Source organism: Rhinichthys klamathensis, unplaced genomic scaffold, assembly GCF_029890125.1.
Source record: "Rhinichthys klamathensis goyatoka isolate OS25496 unplaced genomic scaffold, OSU_Roscu_1.1 h1tg000169l_1, whole genome shotgun sequence".
Lineage (NCBI taxonomy): Eukaryota > Metazoa > Chordata > Actinopteri > Cypriniformes > Leuciscidae > Rhinichthys > Rhinichthys klamathensis.
Genome location: NW_026606700.1, coordinates 4,024,310 through 4,046,055, shown reverse-complemented (window position 1 = coordinate 4,046,055; position 21,746 = coordinate 4,024,310). Strand labels below are relative to the sequence as shown.

General features: G+C 38.7%; 1 protein-coding gene across 2 annotated transcripts in view; it reads left to right on the top strand.

The window, feature by feature from the left end:
• The window catches only part of tbc1d22b (TBC1 domain family, member 22B), a 57,630-nt gene that overhangs the window by 23,577 nt on the left and 12,307 nt on the right, over positions 1-21,746 (top strand). For both annotated transcript variants that reach the window (XM_056259774.1, XM_056259775.1), the window contains 3 exons: positions 6,597-6,703; positions 11,171-11,246; positions 15,485-15,612. In XM_056259774.1, coding sequence (XP_056115749.1) covers positions 6,597-6,703; positions 11,171-11,246; positions 15,485-15,612 — 311 coding nt within the window. The remainder of the gene's footprint in view (positions 1-6,596; positions 6,704-11,170; positions 11,247-15,484; positions 15,613-21,746) is intronic.

Sequence of the window (21,746 nt, the reverse complement as noted above, 5' to 3'; positions counted from 1 at the left end):
CAGACAGCTAGGGAAATAGGCTCTCCAGCTCTTGTCCTCATTGCTATTCTCCCTCCACCCGGCAGCTTTCCCCTCCCTTCCTTATTTATTTCCTGTCCTCTCATGTGAAGGTTAATTACTTATGGATAGTTAAGGATTACAGAAGAACAATAGGAGGCTCATTGATCTCTCTGGTGTGCCGCTGCTGCAATGTCACCAGTGCAAACACCAGGACATACCCACAGATTACCTGGATCACCAATCGATTTCTCTTTTTCTCCCCTGTCTCTCTCTCTCTCTCTCTCTGGCTGTCTACCTCGCCCACCACTCTCTCTGTCTTTTCCTCATCCCTCTGTTTCTCCCCAAAGCTCATTTAGCAAAAAGCAGATTTTTCATACCCGCGCTTTCGTGTCATTCTGCAGGGCCTTTCAATCTCTAATTTGTTTGCGGGCCATGTGAATATGTGTGTGCGTTTGGGATTCGCCGTGTGTATGAGCGAGCGACTCAATGCCGCAGGTTGAATGAGACGCATTGATCGGCTGGATTTAAGTGTTTACAGAGGCTTGCGAGGGTGCCGAGCACACGGTGGGGGGCTCGACCCGCCGATCGATGCATCTGAACGAACTTCATGATCCCAACATGCTGCCAGCGGGAGATAAAAGAGCGGGGTTAGCGCCCTCCCTCCGCCCCGGGTTTCACCCCCGCCATCGAGACCGCGGGGCAAACGCGTCTGGGTTCACGGGCGCTAACTGCTTCGTCTGCTCTCAAACGCAGCGTTTTGCCAACTTTCGCTGCGCTGTTTCTCTTGGCCGGCACGCCTCAGTGGCTTTCTAGGGCTCCTTTGCGAGCTTTTTAGCTTTCTGCTGAGACCGTCCTCTGAGAAGGCGAGAGAGAGAGACTGCATAGGAGAATATTGGCGCTTCACATTTAGCTCAATATCAGCGAGTAGCGTTTTAAAGAGTAGCCGCCAGGAAGGAGAGTCACGGCGCCCTTCGGTTTAAAGTGTTGGTATTGATGCGCCGAAGAATTTGAAGTGGAGGGACGAGACAAAGAGAGGAGGGAATATTCTCAAAGGGTAAATCATCACATTTACCCTGACAGACAAAGAGGACAGCGGGGAAATCTCCTCTGTAAAGCATCAATGCCCTGTCTCACTCACTCTCCCTCACACACACATTCGCTGCTTTTTATTACTGAAGAAGGGTGTGTGATATTCTCACCTTATTATTTATTGTCTTCCTGTTTTTTTGAACCGTTATTTGCTCCATCGCTGTGCATATTTCGGATTAGATGGGTGGTCTGGGTGGGAAAAGTTTGTGGTTTGGTGGTCGTGTTGCTGAATCTGAGCAACAAGCCACAGGAGGGTAAAGGCTTTTGTGGCTTGAAAATGTTCATCAAAAAATGTAATTCATTAATAAAAAAGCAGTAATATAGTTTATAAACTGTAGGCTGTTTATAGTTGTCAAGCAACATGACTCTTTAAAGGTATTGTTCACCCAAAAATGAAAATTCTGTCATTCCAAACCATTCCAGTCACTGAGTGAATCAGAGAATTAATGGAATTCTTTCCATGCAATTGGCACCTGGAGCTTTTTAAGCTTGAAAAAAGCACAAAGTAGTCCATGTCTTATGCATTAAATTCTAAGTAATTTGATAGCTTTGTGATTTTATTCGCAGAAAATCTTCTCCTCCAGTGGTTGTGACCGGATCATTAAATCAGTGAATTGAGATTGGTCTGGATTTGTGATTTGTGAATGAATCAGCTGATTCATCAATTGGTTACGAATCAGACATTGCTACTTCTCTCATTAACATGCCAAGTAAAACTAGGGTGGATGTCAAGATTCAATTAAGTATTCAATTTACAATTTTACATGGCTTCAAAAGATTTAAATATGGTGTCATATTAACAACTTTTATTAGACTTTCATGTTGATTTTGCATCTTTTTTTTTTAAGCTTAAGAGTTCCAGTCCTGTTGTTTTCCACTGAAAAAAAAGAAAGTCATACGAGTTTGGAATGAGAAAATTATGGTTTTTGGGTGAACTATTCCTTTCATAAAGAATTCAATTGATGTGCGGTCACCAGGTGTGCGTCTGTCGGCATATTTCATAAACCGCTTTGAACATGGCTCATCCAATCCGCTTTTAGAGTCTGAGCTACATAATATGGATCATTTAATGCTCAAACTGAGATATGGAGGAATGAACTGAATGAGCTATGATTTGTTTCCTGAGTTGCAGACTTCACTTATGATTATCGAATTATCTCTCCGGTCTCTCATACTCACACACATACATACATGGCACAATAACCCCCTTTTTCCCCACAGGGTCAGAGAACAAGGTGGCAAAGCCTCTCTTTGTGCCACAAACAGGATTTCTCCTGCATTCTGTAAAGCCGCTTTATGCAGCAGCACTGTGTGTGTGTGTGTGTGTGTGTGTGTCCGAAGCTTTGGAGTGATGTGGAAATGTGGAGGGCTAAATGGATCAGGAATCTCTCCAGTGCTGTGGCCAGTGACATATGGCCAGGCCCATGACCGGCAGGGCACTCCATGCTTCATTTGTGGTCAAAGAGGGCTATTTACTTTGCTTTTCCAGCTTTTTCCCCCCCTGCCAGCTCTTTCCTGTCGTTCTCCATCCGTCTTTTTTTACTCGAATCCCATCCGGGCTCTCACTCGGCCCCCATCAGCTGTTCCTCCTGCTGCAATGCAGAGGTTTACTGACAGTTTCCTCTCTGAGAGTTTGAGCAGAGAGGTTTTTGCCATTCCTCTACCTGCTTACCCCTCTGATTCACATATACAGTGGGGAAAATAATTATTTGATCCCCTGCTGGTTTAGTAAGTTTGCCCACTTACAAAGAAATGAAGGCTCTATCATTTTTATGGTAGGTTTATTTGAATGGCTAGAGACAGAATATCAACCAAAAAATCCAAAGAAAACACATTATATAAAGGTTATAAATTGATTTGCATTTCAGTAAGTAAAAAAAGTTTTTGATCCCCAAGTAAAACATGACTTTATACTTGGTGGAGAAACCCTTGTTGGCAAGCACAGAGGCAAGATATTTTTTTGTAGTTGGTCACCAGGTGTGCACATCTCAGGAGGGATTTTGGTCCACTCCTCTTTGCAGATCCTCTCTAAATCCTTAAGTTTTCTTAGCTGTCGTTAAGCAACTCAAAGTTTCAGCTCCCTCCACAGATTTTCTATAGGATTAAGGTCTGGAGACTGGCTAGGCCACTCAAAGACCTTAATGTGCTGCTTCTTGAGCCACTCCTTTGTTGCCTTGGTGGTATGTTTTGGGTTATTGTCATGCTGGAAGACCCATCCACGACCCATCTTCAGTGTTCTGGCTGAGGGAAGGAGGTTCTCGTCCAAGATTTTACGGTACATGGCCCCGTCCATCAGCCCCTCAATACGGTGAAGTCGTACTGTACCCTTAGCAGAGAAACAGCCCCAGAGCATGTAGGGATGGTGTTCTTGGGGTCATAGTCAGCATTTCTCTCCCTCCAAACATGGCAGGTTGAGTTGATGCCAAAGAGCTCAATTTTGGTCTCATCTGACCACAGCACTTTCTCCCAAGCCCTCTCTGAATCATTTAGATGTCCATTGAGCAGGGGGACCTTGCGGGCGCTGCAGGATTTCAATCCAGGGTGTTGACAATGGTTTGCTTGGGGACTGTGGTCCCAACTGCCTTGAGATCATTTACAAGCTCCTCCCGTGTAGTTCTGGGCTGATCCCTCACTTTTCTCATGATCATCCTTACCCCATGAGGCGAGATCTCGCATGGAGCTCCAGACTGAGGGCGATTGATGGTTATTTTGTATTTGTTCCATTTCCAAATAATCGTCTTGTAGCCCATTCAAGCCTTGTGCAGGTCTCCTATCTTGTCCTTGACATCCTATGACAGCTCTTTGGTCTTGCCCACGGTGGTGGAGAGGTTGGAATGGAAGAGACTGATTCTGTGGACAGGTATCTTTTTCTACACATAACGAGCTGACATTAGGAGTACTTCCTTAAAGCGACATGGCTAATCTGTGTTTCACATGGGCACATAACTAATCTGTGGGAGGCAGAATTCTTGCTGGTTGGTAGGGGATCAAATACTTATTTCACTTGATCAAATGCTAATCAATTAATAACTTTTTTCTGGATTTTTTGGTTGATATTCTGTCTCTATCTGTTAAAATAAACCTACCATAAAAATTAAAGACACTTCATTTCTTTGTAAGTTGGCAATCAGCAGGGGATCAAATCATTTTCCCCACTGTATGGGCCACATTCATTAAACACGAATTTCTGTGTAAATTGTAAAACCGTTCCTATGCAAAACTAATCATTACTTTTTATTTTTATTTTTTTTATTAACAGACTCCATGATTAACTCATTATAATTTTCAATTAAAAAAAAATGAACGGCGTATTTTTATGTCTCAAAATATTTCATTTTTATTATAATAGTTGTTGTTGAAAAACTATAATAAGTTTTCTTTGGATATTAAAACAAGTTGCAACAATTTATTTTTAATTTGCAACCTCATCTTTATCCAGTTAGATAATGTGTTCTTTTGGAGATTTAAATCAGCTAATTTTTCAACAGCAATGTTTTATCACAGAAAACCACATGCTTAAAGGGATAGTTCTGTCATCATTTACTCAGCCTCAAGTTGTTCCAAACCTGTATAAAGTTATTTCTTCTGCTGAATACAAAAGAAGATATTTTGAAGAATACGGGTAACCAAACAGTTGATGGGCCCCATTGACTTCTATAGTATGGGGTGGAAAAATACTATAGAAGTCAATGGGGCCCATCAACTGTTTGGTTACAAACATTCCTCAAAATATATTTTGTGTTCAGCAGAAGAAAGAAAATCATACAGGTTTGGAACAACTTGAGGGTGAGTAAATGATGACAGAATTTTCATTTTTGGGTGAACTATCCCTTTAAGTTCGCATGGCATAAAAACATGTACATGATCAACAAACATAAGGTGTAGTTAACAAGTCTGTTATTTTTTTTGCACTTTTACAATTGCATTTGGTAAGGCTAGTGGCATAGTTACACACTCACCCAAAAATGAAAAACACCCAAAAAATACAAATACAGGTTTGGGGATTTTTCAGAAATCATTCTAAAATGCTGATTTGCTGCTCAAGAAACATTTCTAATTATTATTAATGTTGAAAGCCATTGTGCAGTTTAATATTTTTGTGAAAACCTTGATGCATTTTTTCAGGATTCTTCAATGAATAGAAATTTCAAAAGAACAGCATTTGTTTGAAATCAAAATCTTTTGTAACATTATAAATATCTTCACTGTCCATTTTGATGCATCCATTCCTTGCTGAATAATTTGTATAGAAAAATTCTTACCGACCCCAAACTTTTGAACAGTAGTGTACATACTTTTATTGTCAAGTAGATGGGTATGCACCAATATGAGAATTTTAGCCGATACCGATAACCAAAAAATATTTATTTGAAAGCTGATAACTGATATATTGGCCGATAAATCTAAATTCAAATTTGTATAGAATTTGTGAGAGCCTGATTACAAAAACAAAACTCTTACCATTTAAAAGCCTTGTCCCAAGCACACAATTATAATGTTCTCATTATAATTTTATGGAGCCGATATGACAGACTTGCATTGCATCTGAAGTGTCTCAGCTGAAGGAAATGATCCATTATTTATTGGCTTTAATATATCGGCCACATTTTGGCTGATAACATTAAAAATGAACACACATCGACCGATACCTATATTGTGGCCGATATATCGTGCATCCCTAGTAGAAGTATGTAAATAGGGGTATAGCCTAATGCTGTTTACAGTCAGTTTGATTTTGTCTCTAACAACAGACCTCAGCCGCAGTTGTCCATATGGTCTTCAGCACGTGTTGATTTGCAGCTTCAGTTGAGTATCTACGGTCGTTGGAGAGCATGTATTCTTCATTGTGTCTTCGACCTTGGATCTGACCTTCTTCTTATCTATATTTCAGCCCTTATGTACTGCAATAAGTCGCGTGATTGACTGAATTGCTTTGGCGATGCGCAAGCTGCATGCAAACATGCCTAGAGCGCTCTCTCTCTCTCTTTCTCTCCTTCTCTTTACTCAGTGCTTCATCAAAATAGCTCCTTGTTCTTCCTCCCCCTCCCATCCTTATTAAGAAAAGAGGAAGAGAGAGAGATCAAGAGATGGAGGACTACATTAGTTGTGCGGTGGGTGGGTGAGTGGAGTGGCACACAGAAGTCTTTTCCAGCCAGGTCTGGCTCTCTGGGGCATAATGTGTGTATCAGCATCATTTAGCACATACTGTTTAAAGAGTCGGGAAAGGTCATGGCTGCGAGGGGAAGCCTGCGGAGGGAGGGAGGGAGGGAGGGAGAGGGGCGAGTTGATGAATGTGTTGAATAAAGAATGCAGTTTGCCGGCTAATGATCTAATGGCTTCGTGGTGTCTGTGCATACGATACACGACACACCAGAACTGCTTTCGCCCGCAAGAAAACAAAGACTGCTGAGAACACCTGCAGCATGTGTGCTGGTTCCATCTGCTGGTGACCCAACATTAATGTGTGTGTGTGTGTGTGTGTGTTTTGTGTGTATTCTTTTTCATAGAGGAAGATGTGGAAAATTTTGAAATGGCAAGCTTACCACTGGATACGCAACGAAACATCGAAGCCGACAGCTTTTGGTGCATGAGCAAATTGCTGGATGGGATACAGGTATTTGATCCACTCAAGGTTTATGGTAGATGTCATAACCATCTTTCTCCAATGTCCATTCAAAAGTAGCATTCATTCTGGTAACTTATTTGGACATTGGCATTTAAAAATGTTCTGCTTTGCACAAGCAGTGTATAAATCCTAACTATTTCATTTTACCTAGAAGAAAATGACAAACTTCTTCTTCCTCTTCTTCTTCCTCATCCTCCTCTTCTTCTTCTTCCTCTTCTTTTTCTTCGTCGTCTTCCGCTTCTTCCTCTTCCTTGTCATCCTCTTCTTTTTCCTTCTCTTCTTATTATTCTTCTCTGCCCTCTTCTCCTTCTTAACAATAATAATACAACTACTATTAATAATAATCTTTTATTTTTGTTAGTAAATAAAATGTATATACAAATTATTTCATTCATTCTGTCATCTTTTTTATTCTTTGTTCTTATTCCTCTTATTTCCTTAGAATCATATTACTTTTTAATAACAATAACAACCTTTTTACTGTTTTTATTTCACTTTATTCAAAGTTGGCAAACTTCATAATATATCAAATCATTTTTTGTTGGTATTACTGTTAATATTTATCATTATAATAAATATATAATACTGTTAATTACTGTTAAAAATGTATATATTTTTTAATGAATTTTATATATAGGTTTGTTCATTCATATCGCCATTGTCTGTCTTATTCTTATTCCTCTATATTTCTTAAAGTGCCCCTATTATGCTATTTTAAAGTTTCCTAATGTTGTTTTGGAGTCTCTTACAACAGGTTTACATGCATCAAAAGTCAAAAAACTGTTTCATTTTCTCATAATATACATTTGCACATCACCACATTTTTAATGATTCTCAAACGACTCAGATGAATCAATCTATCTAAATCCCTCCTTTCCGCGAGCTGCTCTGCTCTGATTGGCCAGACAGCTCAGTCTGTTGTGATTGGTCTACCGTGTACAGCGCGCGTCGAAAACAAAAATGCCCATTGCCATAACATTGTCTGCGCTGCATGTCCTGAGGCTTCATACACTGTAAACTAAACACAGTATTGAACAATGACGTCGATTTTACCGTATCAATCCGAGCGCGAGTCCAATAATGAAACACTGGAACTAGTTATTCAACCCGAACTCGAGCAGGACGTTTCTCAGTGATACGCTACTTAGTTTGAGGGACATTATGAGATGTTGCAACTGTAATTCCTCACCATCAGCATTAACAAGTGCATGTCCATCAACAAACCGATTATTTTACTTGTACTAATTTATTTACCATGTATTTTTCTCATTTATTGCGGTGAACACGTGGAAACTGTATCGATAACAGTGCATACATTAACCGAGCTCTAGCGTGAATGACTGATGAATCATAAACGTTGGTAAAACAAATCTTGCTCCATGCTTCATATTTCCTCAAAGTAGTGAGAACGACAGACAATCTGCATTAATAGACAGTTTTAGGTAATAGTGGCCCACAGCTGATCAGCAGAAGTATTTCAGTAAGACAGTAATAATGTGAGTTAGCCAGAAGCAGGAGACCAACACAATATAAAACTCAAAACTAAGTATTTTGAAAACCATCTTTCAAGAGCAAGCGGTTTGCGAATCCTGCATTGAACTCCGAGATTTGAGAAGCTGTCGTCAGTAAAATAAAGGGAACACCGCAAAAGTTTAGGTTTATACTGCTGTGATATCGTGGTAAAGATGTTTTTTTACCACTGATTCTTCACATGCTCGTCCTTGGGCAGTGAAAAAAAACTGGCTTTACGTTACATTGTAGAGCACAGCGCCGTCTTCTCGACATGAGACGGTCCAGTATCCACAGGAATCAGCTGCCAGTTTGAGGTTCAGGTTTTCCTTGGTGTCTGCGCGCGCAATAAGTGGGCGGGCAATATGCTAATGTTTCGTCTTGACGTCACAACGAAACGGCTTATGACTCGTTTGAAAACCGATTCATTCATTGACTCAGTCGACTCTTACTTTTGAAAGACAATAACTTTACATACGGTGCACTTTCAGATTTAAAACTTTGCAGGATGTTTTCATTCACTTAGAGCTATGTTACACACTACATGAAAGGTCATTTTTCAAAAATCCATAATAGGGGCACTTTAATAACATTTCTTATAATAATAATAATTGTTGATGTTGTTGTTATTATTATTATTATTAATAACTATTTTATCGTATATTTTATTATTTTATTTTAAAAAGCAAAATTCAAATCACGTACTTCCATCATGCATCAGCCAAGCTACTGCAATTAAGACGGTAATGATCATTTCTCCAGGGATTCTCTGTCAATCTGCAGTTCTCTTAGGACAGTATCGCTTCTGTGTCTTTTTATTTCAACTAAACCCTGTAGTGGTCATCCTGTCCTTTTGCTCTTTTCCAAAAGCCAGAGACCAGTGGAATACAATGCAATAAAAAAAGACTCTCTGACGGCCCCAAAAAAAAAGGCACAGACTTTGTTGTGCTTAAGCCCCAGAGGATAAGGCACTTACCCGCCTGGGGGAGAGAGACATGAAATACTTGGAGAGGAAGTTGAAGCTAGGACGTTTAAGCTAGGGGGATTCAGATCCTTGGCTGGCATTCCCTTGAGAAAGGCCCTCTGTTAGAGAGAGACGAGCGTGTCAGGGCACTCATCTGCAGGCGGGAGCAAGGGTCAGATGCAGGCCACAGTCAGGTTGTCCCGTGGGCCGCTCTGTGTTGTGTTCATTGGCTGAGTGGAGCCGAGCTGAAGGGCAGAACGCGCGCATGGATCAGAACACAGAATGTGTCTTCCCATGCAGTCACCCCCCCCCCCCGGGCTTGAACACGAGCCGCACGCAGCACAGCAGATGGCCACTGGCCCTTAATGACCCACAAGGGAAGAGGAACAGAGGCTGAAAACTACATTAGTTATAAATAACAATAACTATAATGCTATAGCACCCTCGTTTCCCTCAGTTTATCAGCTGGTAACAAGCCACGGATCTCTGACAGACCCTTTGTTATATTATATTATCACAATCTGATGCTGACATTATCGCACAATTAGCCTGATGAATATTCTAAATGTGTTTTCACAAGCCGTTTATAAATCCTAAATATTTCAGTTATTATTGTAGGTTTCTTTTCTTTTTGCTATTTTATCATTTTATTTATTTCTATTAAATTGTTAAAAAAAAATTAAGGGCTTTTAAAAGCATAAAATTAATTGAATTTTTAACAGGGTTTTATTAAAAAAAATTACCACGTAGAATATAAATTACCTTTCCATAACACTATCCACAATGATTTTCATGTGTAGGTCAAAGTGGCACATGATGCTTGCTTTAAAGGGGTCATATAATGCCATTTTTGTACAAGCTAGTATGATTCTTTAGGGTCTAAATTAACAGTTTGTAATATACTTTAATTAAAAATTCTCATTAGTATTGTAAGAAAACACTTATTTTACCTGGTCAAAAACAGCTCTGTTTTCAGCACGCCGTTTCAGTGCATATGACTTTAAATGATAATGAGCTTTGCTCACTCCGCTTCTCTGTTCTGTGCGTACACCGTTTGTAACACAATAACACAATAACCATAACGCTGTTCATTATAAACGTGGGATTATGAATTATATTGAGAACGTCGTACATAGAAAACATGCCGTAATGTACCCTGACTGTAAACCTTAGACGCATTCATGGTGAAGCGTGCAGCTAGCGATTTGCAAAGATTAATATATTAATATAAAGTTTAATAAAACGTCACACTCACTTCAGTTCTTCTGGACGTTCAGCAGGAACACGAATATCTGGTACCGATCCTTTTTTCATGAGCAGCTTCTTAGCAAAACCAGCTTTATACTGACCCTCCTTTATAAAGCAGTCTGGTGAGAAATGATTCGCGCAAACATGAAAGCATTGACGTTGCTCGTGGGGAATATTCCCTTCGAAAACAAACTCAGCCACTGTGTCTTTAGTTGTTCGGATTTAGGAACATTAAAATGACTGCTGTGTTCGTTATGACGCCATTCTGCTCATAGACAGCTCCAGCATATCAACAATGACTGCGCCGGTCCGCGAGGACTATGATTGACAGCTCCCTCACGAGCGAGGGCGGGTCTGTGTTGAAACGCTGCTGTCAATCAACAATCGTGGGAGGGACTTCGGTTTTATTGACGTCACAAAAATGAACGGCTCAATTTGAGGCAGGGGAAAACATATAAGGAGATTAAAACAAAAACACTGGATGGATTTTTATCATTATACGATGGTTGTGTACAGGCACTGCCAACACACATTTCAGTACAATCAACTTGTAAAAGTGCAAGTATCATTATATGACCCCTTTAAGCGATTGAAGCGCTGAGACAAGTCATGTGAAAGAGCCTTAACGAGATGACAAAATAATTATTCCATGTTCTAAACATGGAATAATTATGTTATTATTCCATGTATTTTATAATTATGTTATAAAAAAAACCTCCGTTTTTCTCCATCAGGACAACTACACGTTCGCCCAGCCTGGCATTCAGATTAAAGTGAAGGCGCTGGAAGAGCTCGTCAGCAGAATAGATGGTAAGATCATGTTCACAAACACATTATCTACCAATTCCTTTCACTCTGCGTTGAATTAAAGAAATAGTTCGCACAAAAATTAAAATAGAATTTTTTTCTTTTAAACTGAATCTCAGAAACTACAAAAATATTAATTTGCCCCTGATCACTGTATCCTTTCATTGTGTGAAAAGAGCTGCATGAACATTATTTCATGTTTCTCATTTTGCATTCCTACAGAAGAAAGAATTTTCAATGACATGAGAATGAGTAAATGATTACAAAATTATAACGTTTGGTTTAAATGGTTCTTTAGCATTGTTTGAGGCAGTTGGTCCTGGCGTGGTTGTACCTAGGGTTACAAGCAGGTTACCTTTGAAGCTGCTTGAAAGATAGAAATCACACACTATTGTTCAATTGTGACATTAAACTTGCAGTCATCTACTTCGGGCCCAATCGTGTGCTTTTTGAGACAAATGCCCTCACAAGCTTCAGCGCAAATAACATGTCATGACTGCCAGAACAAAATGGCAGTGTCTGGAGTCCCTTAAACGATCCCATCTATTTTGCCCTTTGCCCTCCAGAACGAGGTGAACTCTTTTTTTTTTTCTTGTCTTTTTTTTTTAGCCATAAATAGCAGTGCAAAATGCTCAAAACAACAAGGTGTTGTTTTTCTGCCAGGGTGCGATCTTGTTCATCGCCTTGGAAAAGACTTGTTTTCCCAAGGTGTTGGCCGTTTCTGTTTCTTGGAATCACACGTTTCCGTTATGCCACTAGTCCGCCTCTGTTTTTTTTCTGTCAGAGTGTTTATACCATCTGGATGCCTTACTCCCCTGTTCAGTGTGTTTGGTGTGATAAGCTGAACAGCCCACACTGAAACTCTTGGTGAGAGCCGCCGCGCGCCTCTTTCCCATCAATCAGCATCCACGAGCACCGTGAGCAATAGCAGACCCCACAGTCTCGCCGGGGAGCACAGGAGAGAAATCAATTCCCCATAAGCCCTTGCGATTAGGGTGTGAAGGCAAATGGAAGTGAGTTGAGATTAGAGACGAATGGAGTGGACTGAGCGAAGGAAAACAAATAGCACTTTCACATGGCTAGACAGTCAGGGAAATACACTAGCAAGTACTTTGTAGATGTGCTCAAGTTTTTTTTTTTCTTTACACTGAAATGAGGAAAATGACAAGTAAGCTTAAATTCTGCTCATAACTAGTCATTTGTGAATGATAACATGCTGGTTCTGAATAAATGGTAACCGTTCGCCTTCCGTCTAACACGTTTAGCAACATAATTTATCACGTTATTGAGTATATTTAGCAGTCATTAAGGCTGGTATTAAATGTGCTTGACAGCTATTAGCTATTTTAATAAAGCAGAAATTAGTATAGAAATAAGCATCTAACAAAAATTAACCATTTTTTAAATACTATATAGGGTACAACGTGGCTAAAGGTGGTAGGGTAAAAGGATCACAAGCATGGGGCAAAATGCACAAAGTAGTAATATGTTTTGAATAATATCTAAGTTAATACTCGTTCAAAACATTGAAGCAAAGTTTGTGCTATTTTCCGTTTACTTTGATGAATAAAAGAATTTATTTTTGTTCAATGAATATACTCATTAATTTGTTAATTTTAACCCTCTGGGGTTGTTCGTTTAACAGTCACACTTGGGGTGTTCGGGTCCAAATGGACCCAAAGGGCAGGATTCATATTTTTTAAAAAAAATCATAATGTTTTATTTTTTTATAATTTTTTTTTTTATAATATTTTTTCTTTTCTTTTTTGGTGTTTTGAGATCATTTCAAAAATAAAAATGATTTAGAATTAATATTAATGCAATAATTATTACCCATTTTTTCCCCATTGAATATAATAGAGCATTTTAGAGTCAAGCCTAGGCCTCATGAAAGCAATTTTTGAAATGAGATGGATGCCATCTGGTGGACAAACTGAGCATTTTAAAAATTCAAAACCCATATGTAATCTGAATTTATTAGTGTGTATGTGTATAAAAGTGTGTGTGTGTGTGTGGATGTGTCTGTTTTGCACTCTTGATGTTTTATAGATTCACCCCTTCACTGTTGTGTGCTTTGTTTCTGGATCGTGGCTGATTTGTAGTTTGTACGCACAAAAAAAACTCTGTATTTTCACATTTTTGCCAATTTCCCATTCATTTCCTATGCGGGTCCATTTGGACCCGAAGGTCCTGAGTGTGACTATTTTTTTTACAACCACTTAGACTATTCAAATCCTGTCCCCAATTTTTTTGGGTGTTCATATACCAAGTACCAACAAAGTCACCAAATTTCGGACCATTCCGATAAAGCTATGATTTAAAAAAAAGAATATTTAAATGCTTCAGGTCCATTTGGGCCGAACAACCCCAGAGGGTTAAAAAATACAGAAACAAAAGTAAAGATTCTGAAAGCATTGAATGAGATCCCATAATAATGTAATATAGCTTTACAGTAGTAACAATAAAAATGAAATTTAATTATATGATCAACATCATATTTTTAATTTTCATGGTGGACAACACCCAGCATAATATATGATATTGACCATGTGAATCTAATGTCATGTTAACAAATGGAAAAGTCAGCCAGCTATTTATTATCATGTTAATTATTGTCCCTTTTGTCCCGACAGCAGGGGTGCCTTTTACTCCAAATACCTTACTTTTACATATTCTTCAGTGAAAAACTGTTGCTTTAACTACCTTGAACAAACATTAACAAGACCTTTGTCTCAAAATATCGATAATTTTATCGATTCTCATTTGCTACATAAATCACATTTCATTAAACATTAAATGGTAGATCAAAGTAGCGCAGAATCAACTTTGCTTTGCTGTCCACGATCGCGTCAAGGATCAGCCGAATTCCCACGTCCATAGTCAAATGCGGTTGTAAAAAAAAAAGTGCTGGGGTTAACTTTTGTGCAGTCTAGTGGTTTAAAGGAGAGAAGTCAGATGCGCACCACACACACATACAAACTGTGTGTGTGTATGTATATATATATATATATATTTATTTATTTATATATATATATATATATATATATATATATATTTTTATATATATATATATTTATATATATATATATATTTATATATATATATATATATATATATTTATATATATATTTATATATATATATATATTTATATATATATTTATATTCCTCAAAACCACTTTTTTTTTTTTGCTCTAATTTAACCATTATAATGGCTAAAATAATAATGGGATGCTGCCTGTTGCATTTGCTGTTGTTTTTTCTTCACCGCACATTTTCACTTTGCAAATGTAAAAATATAATAGACTGTTTGTCTGTATCTTTATTCAGTATGAGGACAGTGGTTTTGAAAGACACATCAACGGATCAATATGTGATGGCCCTTTTTTACGGTTTTCCGGAAAAGTATGATGACTTTGTGGCAAAAAAATTTTTTTTTAAAAGACTTCTTCAAAAATTACAAAATCAAATGGTTTAAATTTTTGTGCTGCAAGGAATAGTTTGAAAAGGTTTTATACTTTCATCTTGTTTACTGGAATCAGATCTGATTCCAGTAAACAAGATGAAAGTATAAAAGATTCATTATGAACAAACCTTTTGTTGGGATTGCAAGAGATTTAGTGATAATGTTTAAACCTCACACCAATGACTCACTCCATTAACTGAATCCATTATGATGCAACCCTTAAGTAACATTGCGAAAGATCATTCATTATTTAAACCTTTTTTTTTTTTTAAATGATATTCTTTCCTGAAAGGGTTTTCATTTTTCTTCTGACAGGTCCGACTTCAGTTCTCTGCACTTTCAGAGAGCTGTCACATTTTCTCCATCAATATCTATCAGGACTCGAGTCAATATGTCCGCTTTCGAAAGCCATTCTTATTCTGTTCAAAGGCCGAACGAGAGCTTATCAGAAAAATCCCTCTCTCAATGAGCTAAGCACCAGGCCTCCTTTTCCTTTTCACCCCAACATTGTCTCTCTCTCTCTCTCTCTCTTTTTTTTTTCTCTTTCATTCAATCGAATATAATTACACACACGTTAGGGGTCTATAATGTTAATTCAGTGAAACCGGTGTGGGGAGAATTCAACAATAGTGGTGATCTTAGTTCAGGGCCAGAGGGCTTCTTTAAACAATGGGGGTCCATAGATGGGTTACAAAAGCTACTCCCAGTGTAGCACTTTGCAGAAACTACCAGCAAATGGACCTAAATCCCCTGTGCTTTCTTTTCTACACCCACAGAGGATGTCCACGTTCACTTTCAGAAGTGTGAGGTGGAGTATCTGCAGTTTGCTTTCCGCTGGATGAATAATCTTCTGATGAGGGAGCTGCCGCTGCGCTGTACCATACGCCTGTGGGACACATACCAGGTACTGCTGCACCAAACCAGCAAGACATTTAGAATGAAAACATGTCAGAAAAGCCTTTGCTTGTGCTTCTGTCTATGTGCCTTTTATCTGATCATTTTTTCCCGAGTGACTTGGAGTGGCCTGGGGTTAAACGTCTTAATCAAAAACAGTGGTGACCGTTCATGGATCACTTACATGTTTGAACCTAAAAAATTTGGTTACCAGCCCAAAACTTGAACCACTAGTAGGGGGTGTACATATTTGTGCTGAGAATTCGTTTTTCAGTTCGGTTTCTTTGGTATAGTACCATTTTTGCTTTCGTTTAGAAATGTATCATTTGCCCGAACTTTTTAGGAAACAAATCATTATACCACCTAATTAATATTTATTAAAATGAATATTACAATACATACTTCAGTGTAGGAATAGAAATGTGAATTATTATTATTAATGTTAAATATGATTGATGATAAATATTCAAGTTTCTACACCCCTAAACTAGAGGGACAGTCGTAGAATATTGACAAAAACAATACACCATTTTTGTACAGTACTACTGAATAAAAATAGCATGTCATTTTATTTTAAAAAAAATTACTTTCATTTATTTTTGCAGGAATAAAGAAATAAAAAAAAACTTGTTTGGCCATTTCAGAAGATGGTTTTATGAAGAGGTTCATGTCCATTTGTATTTATTTTTTTATACTTGAATTTTGTTTGTAATTATGGTTAATTATTAAATTCCACAACTGATGCATTCAATGTCTTTTTACTAGTGCTGGCAATTGATTTTAAAAAACAACTAATTAATCACACATTTTTCTGTAATTAATAGCGATTAATCCCATCTAACTAAAGATTTTAATATATTTTTATATAGTTATTTCACATTGAATCTCCAAATTAATGTAGAAACGGCATAAAGACAGTATATTTTAAATATTTGTTTAATGACATCTTTTTGTGAAAGAAGGCCAGTATCACCAATACCAATTCTGATGTCTCTATGAAATTAATATTTTTTTTCTAAATTTTATCCATTAATTATAGCCATTCAACGTTACAGTATAATTGAAATCTATCAGTTTTAACATTTATTAGGCTTTAAAAAATACAACTTTTAATTTAAGTGAACTTAAAACAATCTTCAAATAAACCCATTGTAATAAATGTCACAATTAGCTGTGCCTTCAATATATCACGGCTCAATTTTTTAATTGGCCCAGTCAGACCAATTTAGATTTTTACTTCCCTGTCAAAATGCATAAAAATGTATTGTTTTCATTGTTTTGACCCACGTAACCTTGTAAACAGTGCTTTAAGATTTTCAGGTAGGTCTAGCGGGTAGGAAATATACAAAAATTTAAATAGTTATCAAACACTTCATTCTTCACTGCATAAATTAAATGTAGATTAATCATTATTAAAGCTACAAAAGTTATTCAGTCAAGAGCAATGAGTGATTTTCTCTTTTTCTTTTGTTCTTTAATTAACATTAATGAAAGACATCACAGCAGCAGGTTTATTAGGCTGCTGTCACTAAGACCTGACGCACATCTAATCTTCTCGCAACTCTTTACGTTTGTAGCGAGGTTTGTAGGAGGCGGGAACCGGCGAACATTTCACAATTTAATTATCATTAAAAAAAAAAACACAAAATGAAGGTAAAGCGGCAGCCCCTCATGGACAAATGCCGCATACACAAACAAAAACGCAACATAAAATAGTCCAGGCCTGGTCCTCTCTCATCCTTCACTGTGAGTGCCCCTTCATGAGAACTTAAAGCTGGTGCGGAAATTAATCGCATGCATTGACGTGTTCATTTTGACAGCCCTACTTTTTACATCCCTAGTCACCCCTATGTCACCTCCTGTAACAGGGTTTGCGGGAATAATGCAGACTCCCATGAATGAGTGCTGATCTTCAAGTAATTTTTTTAAACGCTTCAGAGGTTATGGGTGACATGTCCTTGAACACCATATGCTGCTCATACATTTTTTTTTCTTGTTAAAATCACAAAGGTGTGAACTACTCATATTCCTGTCATTCATTAATATTCCTTTGAAGAGTTTCCTTCCACTGATTTCCTTTCGTGTCCTGTCTTCATGTCCTCTCTGAGACTTCCTTTTGATATATCTCCTTGCTGATTTCTTTGTCCTTTACGTCTGCCTCCGCCTATCTGCCGATCCATCTCTCATGCATGGCTTTTTGACGTAGATCCATTCCCACAAGGTGGGTTTTATCGGATAAAGGGGGAATAGTTGTCAGGTGACAAGTACAATCCAAGAGAGGGAATGGCGAGTGGTGAACCATTTGCATGTCATTTGCTTCTGTACGTTTTGAATCAGCGTTGTTGCCAAACATTGTTGATAGCCATGTTTGATCATCAGCCCCTTTAAGCAACCTTAAAGACGACACATACCTTTAAAAAGACCTATTATGCCCTTTTACAAAGTCTTGATTTTGTTTTTGGGGTCTAATAGAATAGCTTTTCTTGATTAAATGTTTAGAAAACATTTTTCGTATATTTTACGTTGTTGCAGCACCTCATTTCCCAGTCTGTCAGTAAAACTCTGTTTAGTTCCAGTCTCTATGAAGCCCCTTCTTCTGAAAAGATTGGTCGGCTGGACCAGTGTGTTGTGATTGGTCAACCTCTTCAAGAATGTTCCGAAATGTCACCTTAACCACAACCGCGAGTTTCAACACACTACTAACGCAACTCAGCCAGGCCTTGCCCACCTTTTTTGCACATGTCTTGGGTGGGAATTATTTAAATAAGCAATATTGTGACTTGTTCGTTCCCGGAAAAAAACTCAAGACTGCAATGAAGGCATTTCAGGAAGTTCAGAAACAGTGCTTACTGATAGAGAATAACTCTGTTTGGAGTGACTTTGTAACCTTGCAGACATGTTTCATGTTCAAACAGTTGAAAGTTGAAAATGTAAAAAATCATAATAGGTCCTCTTTAACATATTTTGACATTTTTCTTAACCGCATGTGTAAAATCTTAAGAATTACAGTGTACCTTTAAGCTCTGCTTGACAAGCACAGTTTTCCTCCAGTTATTTTCCATCTGTTCTTTCTCAATTCCTGCATCTTTTTTTCTTTACTTATTTCCTCAGGCATTTCCACAGTGGGGTCAGGGTTGGGGCGAGCAGTAAAGGTGGCATTGACCCACCTCGCTGAGGTTGTAACAGTCTATCTGAGAACTCTCAGAAGGGCACATCACACATATATTTATAAGGGAGGACTCTTTTGACTATAATGTCTTTAACCAGACTCAGAAACACTCAAACCATAAGTCCAAACACAGAAGTAGTTGCAGAAGTGTTTATATCAAATATTCCACACAAAACCATCTAAACGGAGAGTCAACATATGAAGATAGTTGCATGTATGTTTTCTTTGTTGTCATGGTGAATAAAGATATAAGAAACCGAGCTTATCTGGTCATTGTCCAAGAAATGGCTTTCCTTTAGAGGTATTTGAGAATGGTGCAGGTGAAGTTAGGGGTATGCTAAACAAGAAAGGAGCAAACAATCCAGTAGATCATTTCAAATTCTAGCTTCAATCAATTCAGGCTTCAGTTTAGGGTACGTTGCAATAACGGTGTCCTTGCAGCACTCAAACATCCCTGTTATCTGTTGATTCATTTATCCAATGATAATATTGGTATAACTTAGTAAAATCCCCACAAGAAACCGTACAGCATAGGATGGAAGATGTCTCAACCCAGTAGAATAAGAAAGATAAACATTGTGGATGGGGCATGTACGAGAAGTCCTTCTAAATAGAAACATACAGGCTAATATTAGCACCAAACATAATCGCATGAAATGACCCAAATAAGACGTAACCCACCAAATACAATGTTAACAACACAAAATGAACAAAACACTTACTTGGATGAGCTTAAAACAACAGTTTCTCAACCCGGACTCTACACATAAGGTTAGCACAAGAGGAGGCCATGCTTCTCTCCAACCAATCATGCTCCAACTCTACTTCTCCCTGCCTTTTATCCAGAGGAGGAGTAGTCTGGAGAGCCCCCTGGAGCATGATTGTGGTACTACAGCTTGAAACCATAGTAACTGCTCTAAGGGCCGTTACAAGGTAGAGAAGGGGAAATGTGTAAATTACCTCGTTTCTACCAAAAAAGAACTGGTTCGGAACTGGTGCTGGTTCAACTTGCGAACTTTCTTAGAACCTGTTTGATTTTCCACTGACTAGAGAGCCCAGCGAACGATGTCGTTACATCACTATGTACGTCGCCATGCGTCTAACAAACAGTTTGTCTCCTCCACCGACCACTGTTTCGCTTTAGAATCCATCTTTCTTCAATCGTTGTACTATCTGTCTACTAGCGCTGTGTTTTTAGCTTTGGCGGTCACAACCTTTCCCGTCGTGTTGTTGGTCACAATAACCCTGCCCCCATCCCCCGACGTAAGCATGACGTGGTAAAAGAACGTTCTAGTCCAGCAAAGAGTTGGTGCCGCGTTGGAACCAATTTTCCTGGCCGAGAGCCGGTTCTTTTAGCCTGACTACATCAGACTTCGTACTTCCGCTCAATTTCATTTCGATTCTGTACTCAGTCTGAGACAGCGGCCTATTTATCCGTTTTCCTCCGGCCTGAAAAAAGCCGGGCCAATCAAGGAACAGAGGGCGGGCTGAAAGCCGTGACGTAGACGCTAAGCGCCGAGTTTAAGATTAGGTTAGAGAAATCGAAAACGGCCGCGGATTTGGAGACGCGGATGCAATTCGCTCTGTTGTGGAGAATATTCCCGGCATTAGCAAACTGAAGCCCGAACAAGAAGAGTGTGTATTAAACATTTTGAATGGAGGTGATGTTGTGGCCCTACTCCCTTTGGGAAAAGTTTAATTTATCAACTATTACCGATCGTCAGCAAGAAACTGGGGAGCGTTTTGACAGGTCACTAGCTGCGTTTACATGGACACTTATAATCGGATTGACGGCTCAATCGGACTAAAAACCCTTCATGTAAACACCTTAATCGATCCGATTGAGCTCGATCCGATTGAAATTTCGATCGGATTGAAAGGGGTGGTTTACTCCTTTTGTAATCCGATCGAGAGAATATGTAAACACTTGATCGGATTGAAACCCGAAACTAAAAGGACTGTGCATGTGCACTGACGTTGAAATAGCGTAATGACGTATGACGCACGGAACGAGCTGTTCTTCCTGTTGAATAAAGTGAATATAAATGAGTGTTCCGTTATTAAAAAATTCTCATTTCACTCAGCGTCTGTGAAGTGAAACAGGACAACGTCCCACCAGTGCTTGTTTCAGATTATCATCCATGGACGACTGGTTTTGGGCGCGGGGTTTTACTGCGTGATCAATATAAGCAGCACGGCAAAACGGTTCATGCTCATCGTCTCCAAATCATGACCAGAGACGGATAAATATAAAGCCTGCTGTTTAAAAAAAATAAAGAACCAATAGAGGAGAATAGTTATGCGCAAACAGCGGCATATTCGTGCAGTTTGGCATGTCAAAAATATCAACTCTGATTTGAATCTTGTGACATAAACGCGCACATTAAAGCGATTACTTTTTTTATCGTTCATGTAAACACCGTGTTTGGATTCATCAATCGGATTGATTTCATTCCGATTGAACCATGTAAACGCACCTAGTGTCTCCTTTCTTTTCCAGGTCTTAATTGCTAGATTACAGCATGTCATGGCAATATTGAAGTTGCAGCATTTCCGACAGACTCGAGATGAACAAAGAGCTGTGTTTAACAGAACTAATCCTAACTTTGACAGTTGGCTGCAAATATTTTTTTGTTTCTCTCTACTGTCAAATATCAGTTTAGAGGCCCTGATTGTAAGGGTGCTCCGATTGATCGGTCGCCGATCATAATTGGCCGATAATTGCTTTGGGATGTGTGATCGGCGGTCTCTATAAAGGCCGATCCAGAAAAGCCGATCAGATGACGCAGAACTTGCGAGACAATTTTTTTACGCCCTGGTAAAAATGGCTTCACTGGTCTGGCAATTCTACAAGGTGTGTGAAAAAACAATTCATTAGCAATCTGCAATGTGTGTACCATGCCGCGGCCGCTTGTCAAACTGTGCTGCCTCTCTGCTCAACCCGTAAATAAATCCATTGATCCGCAATTTACGTT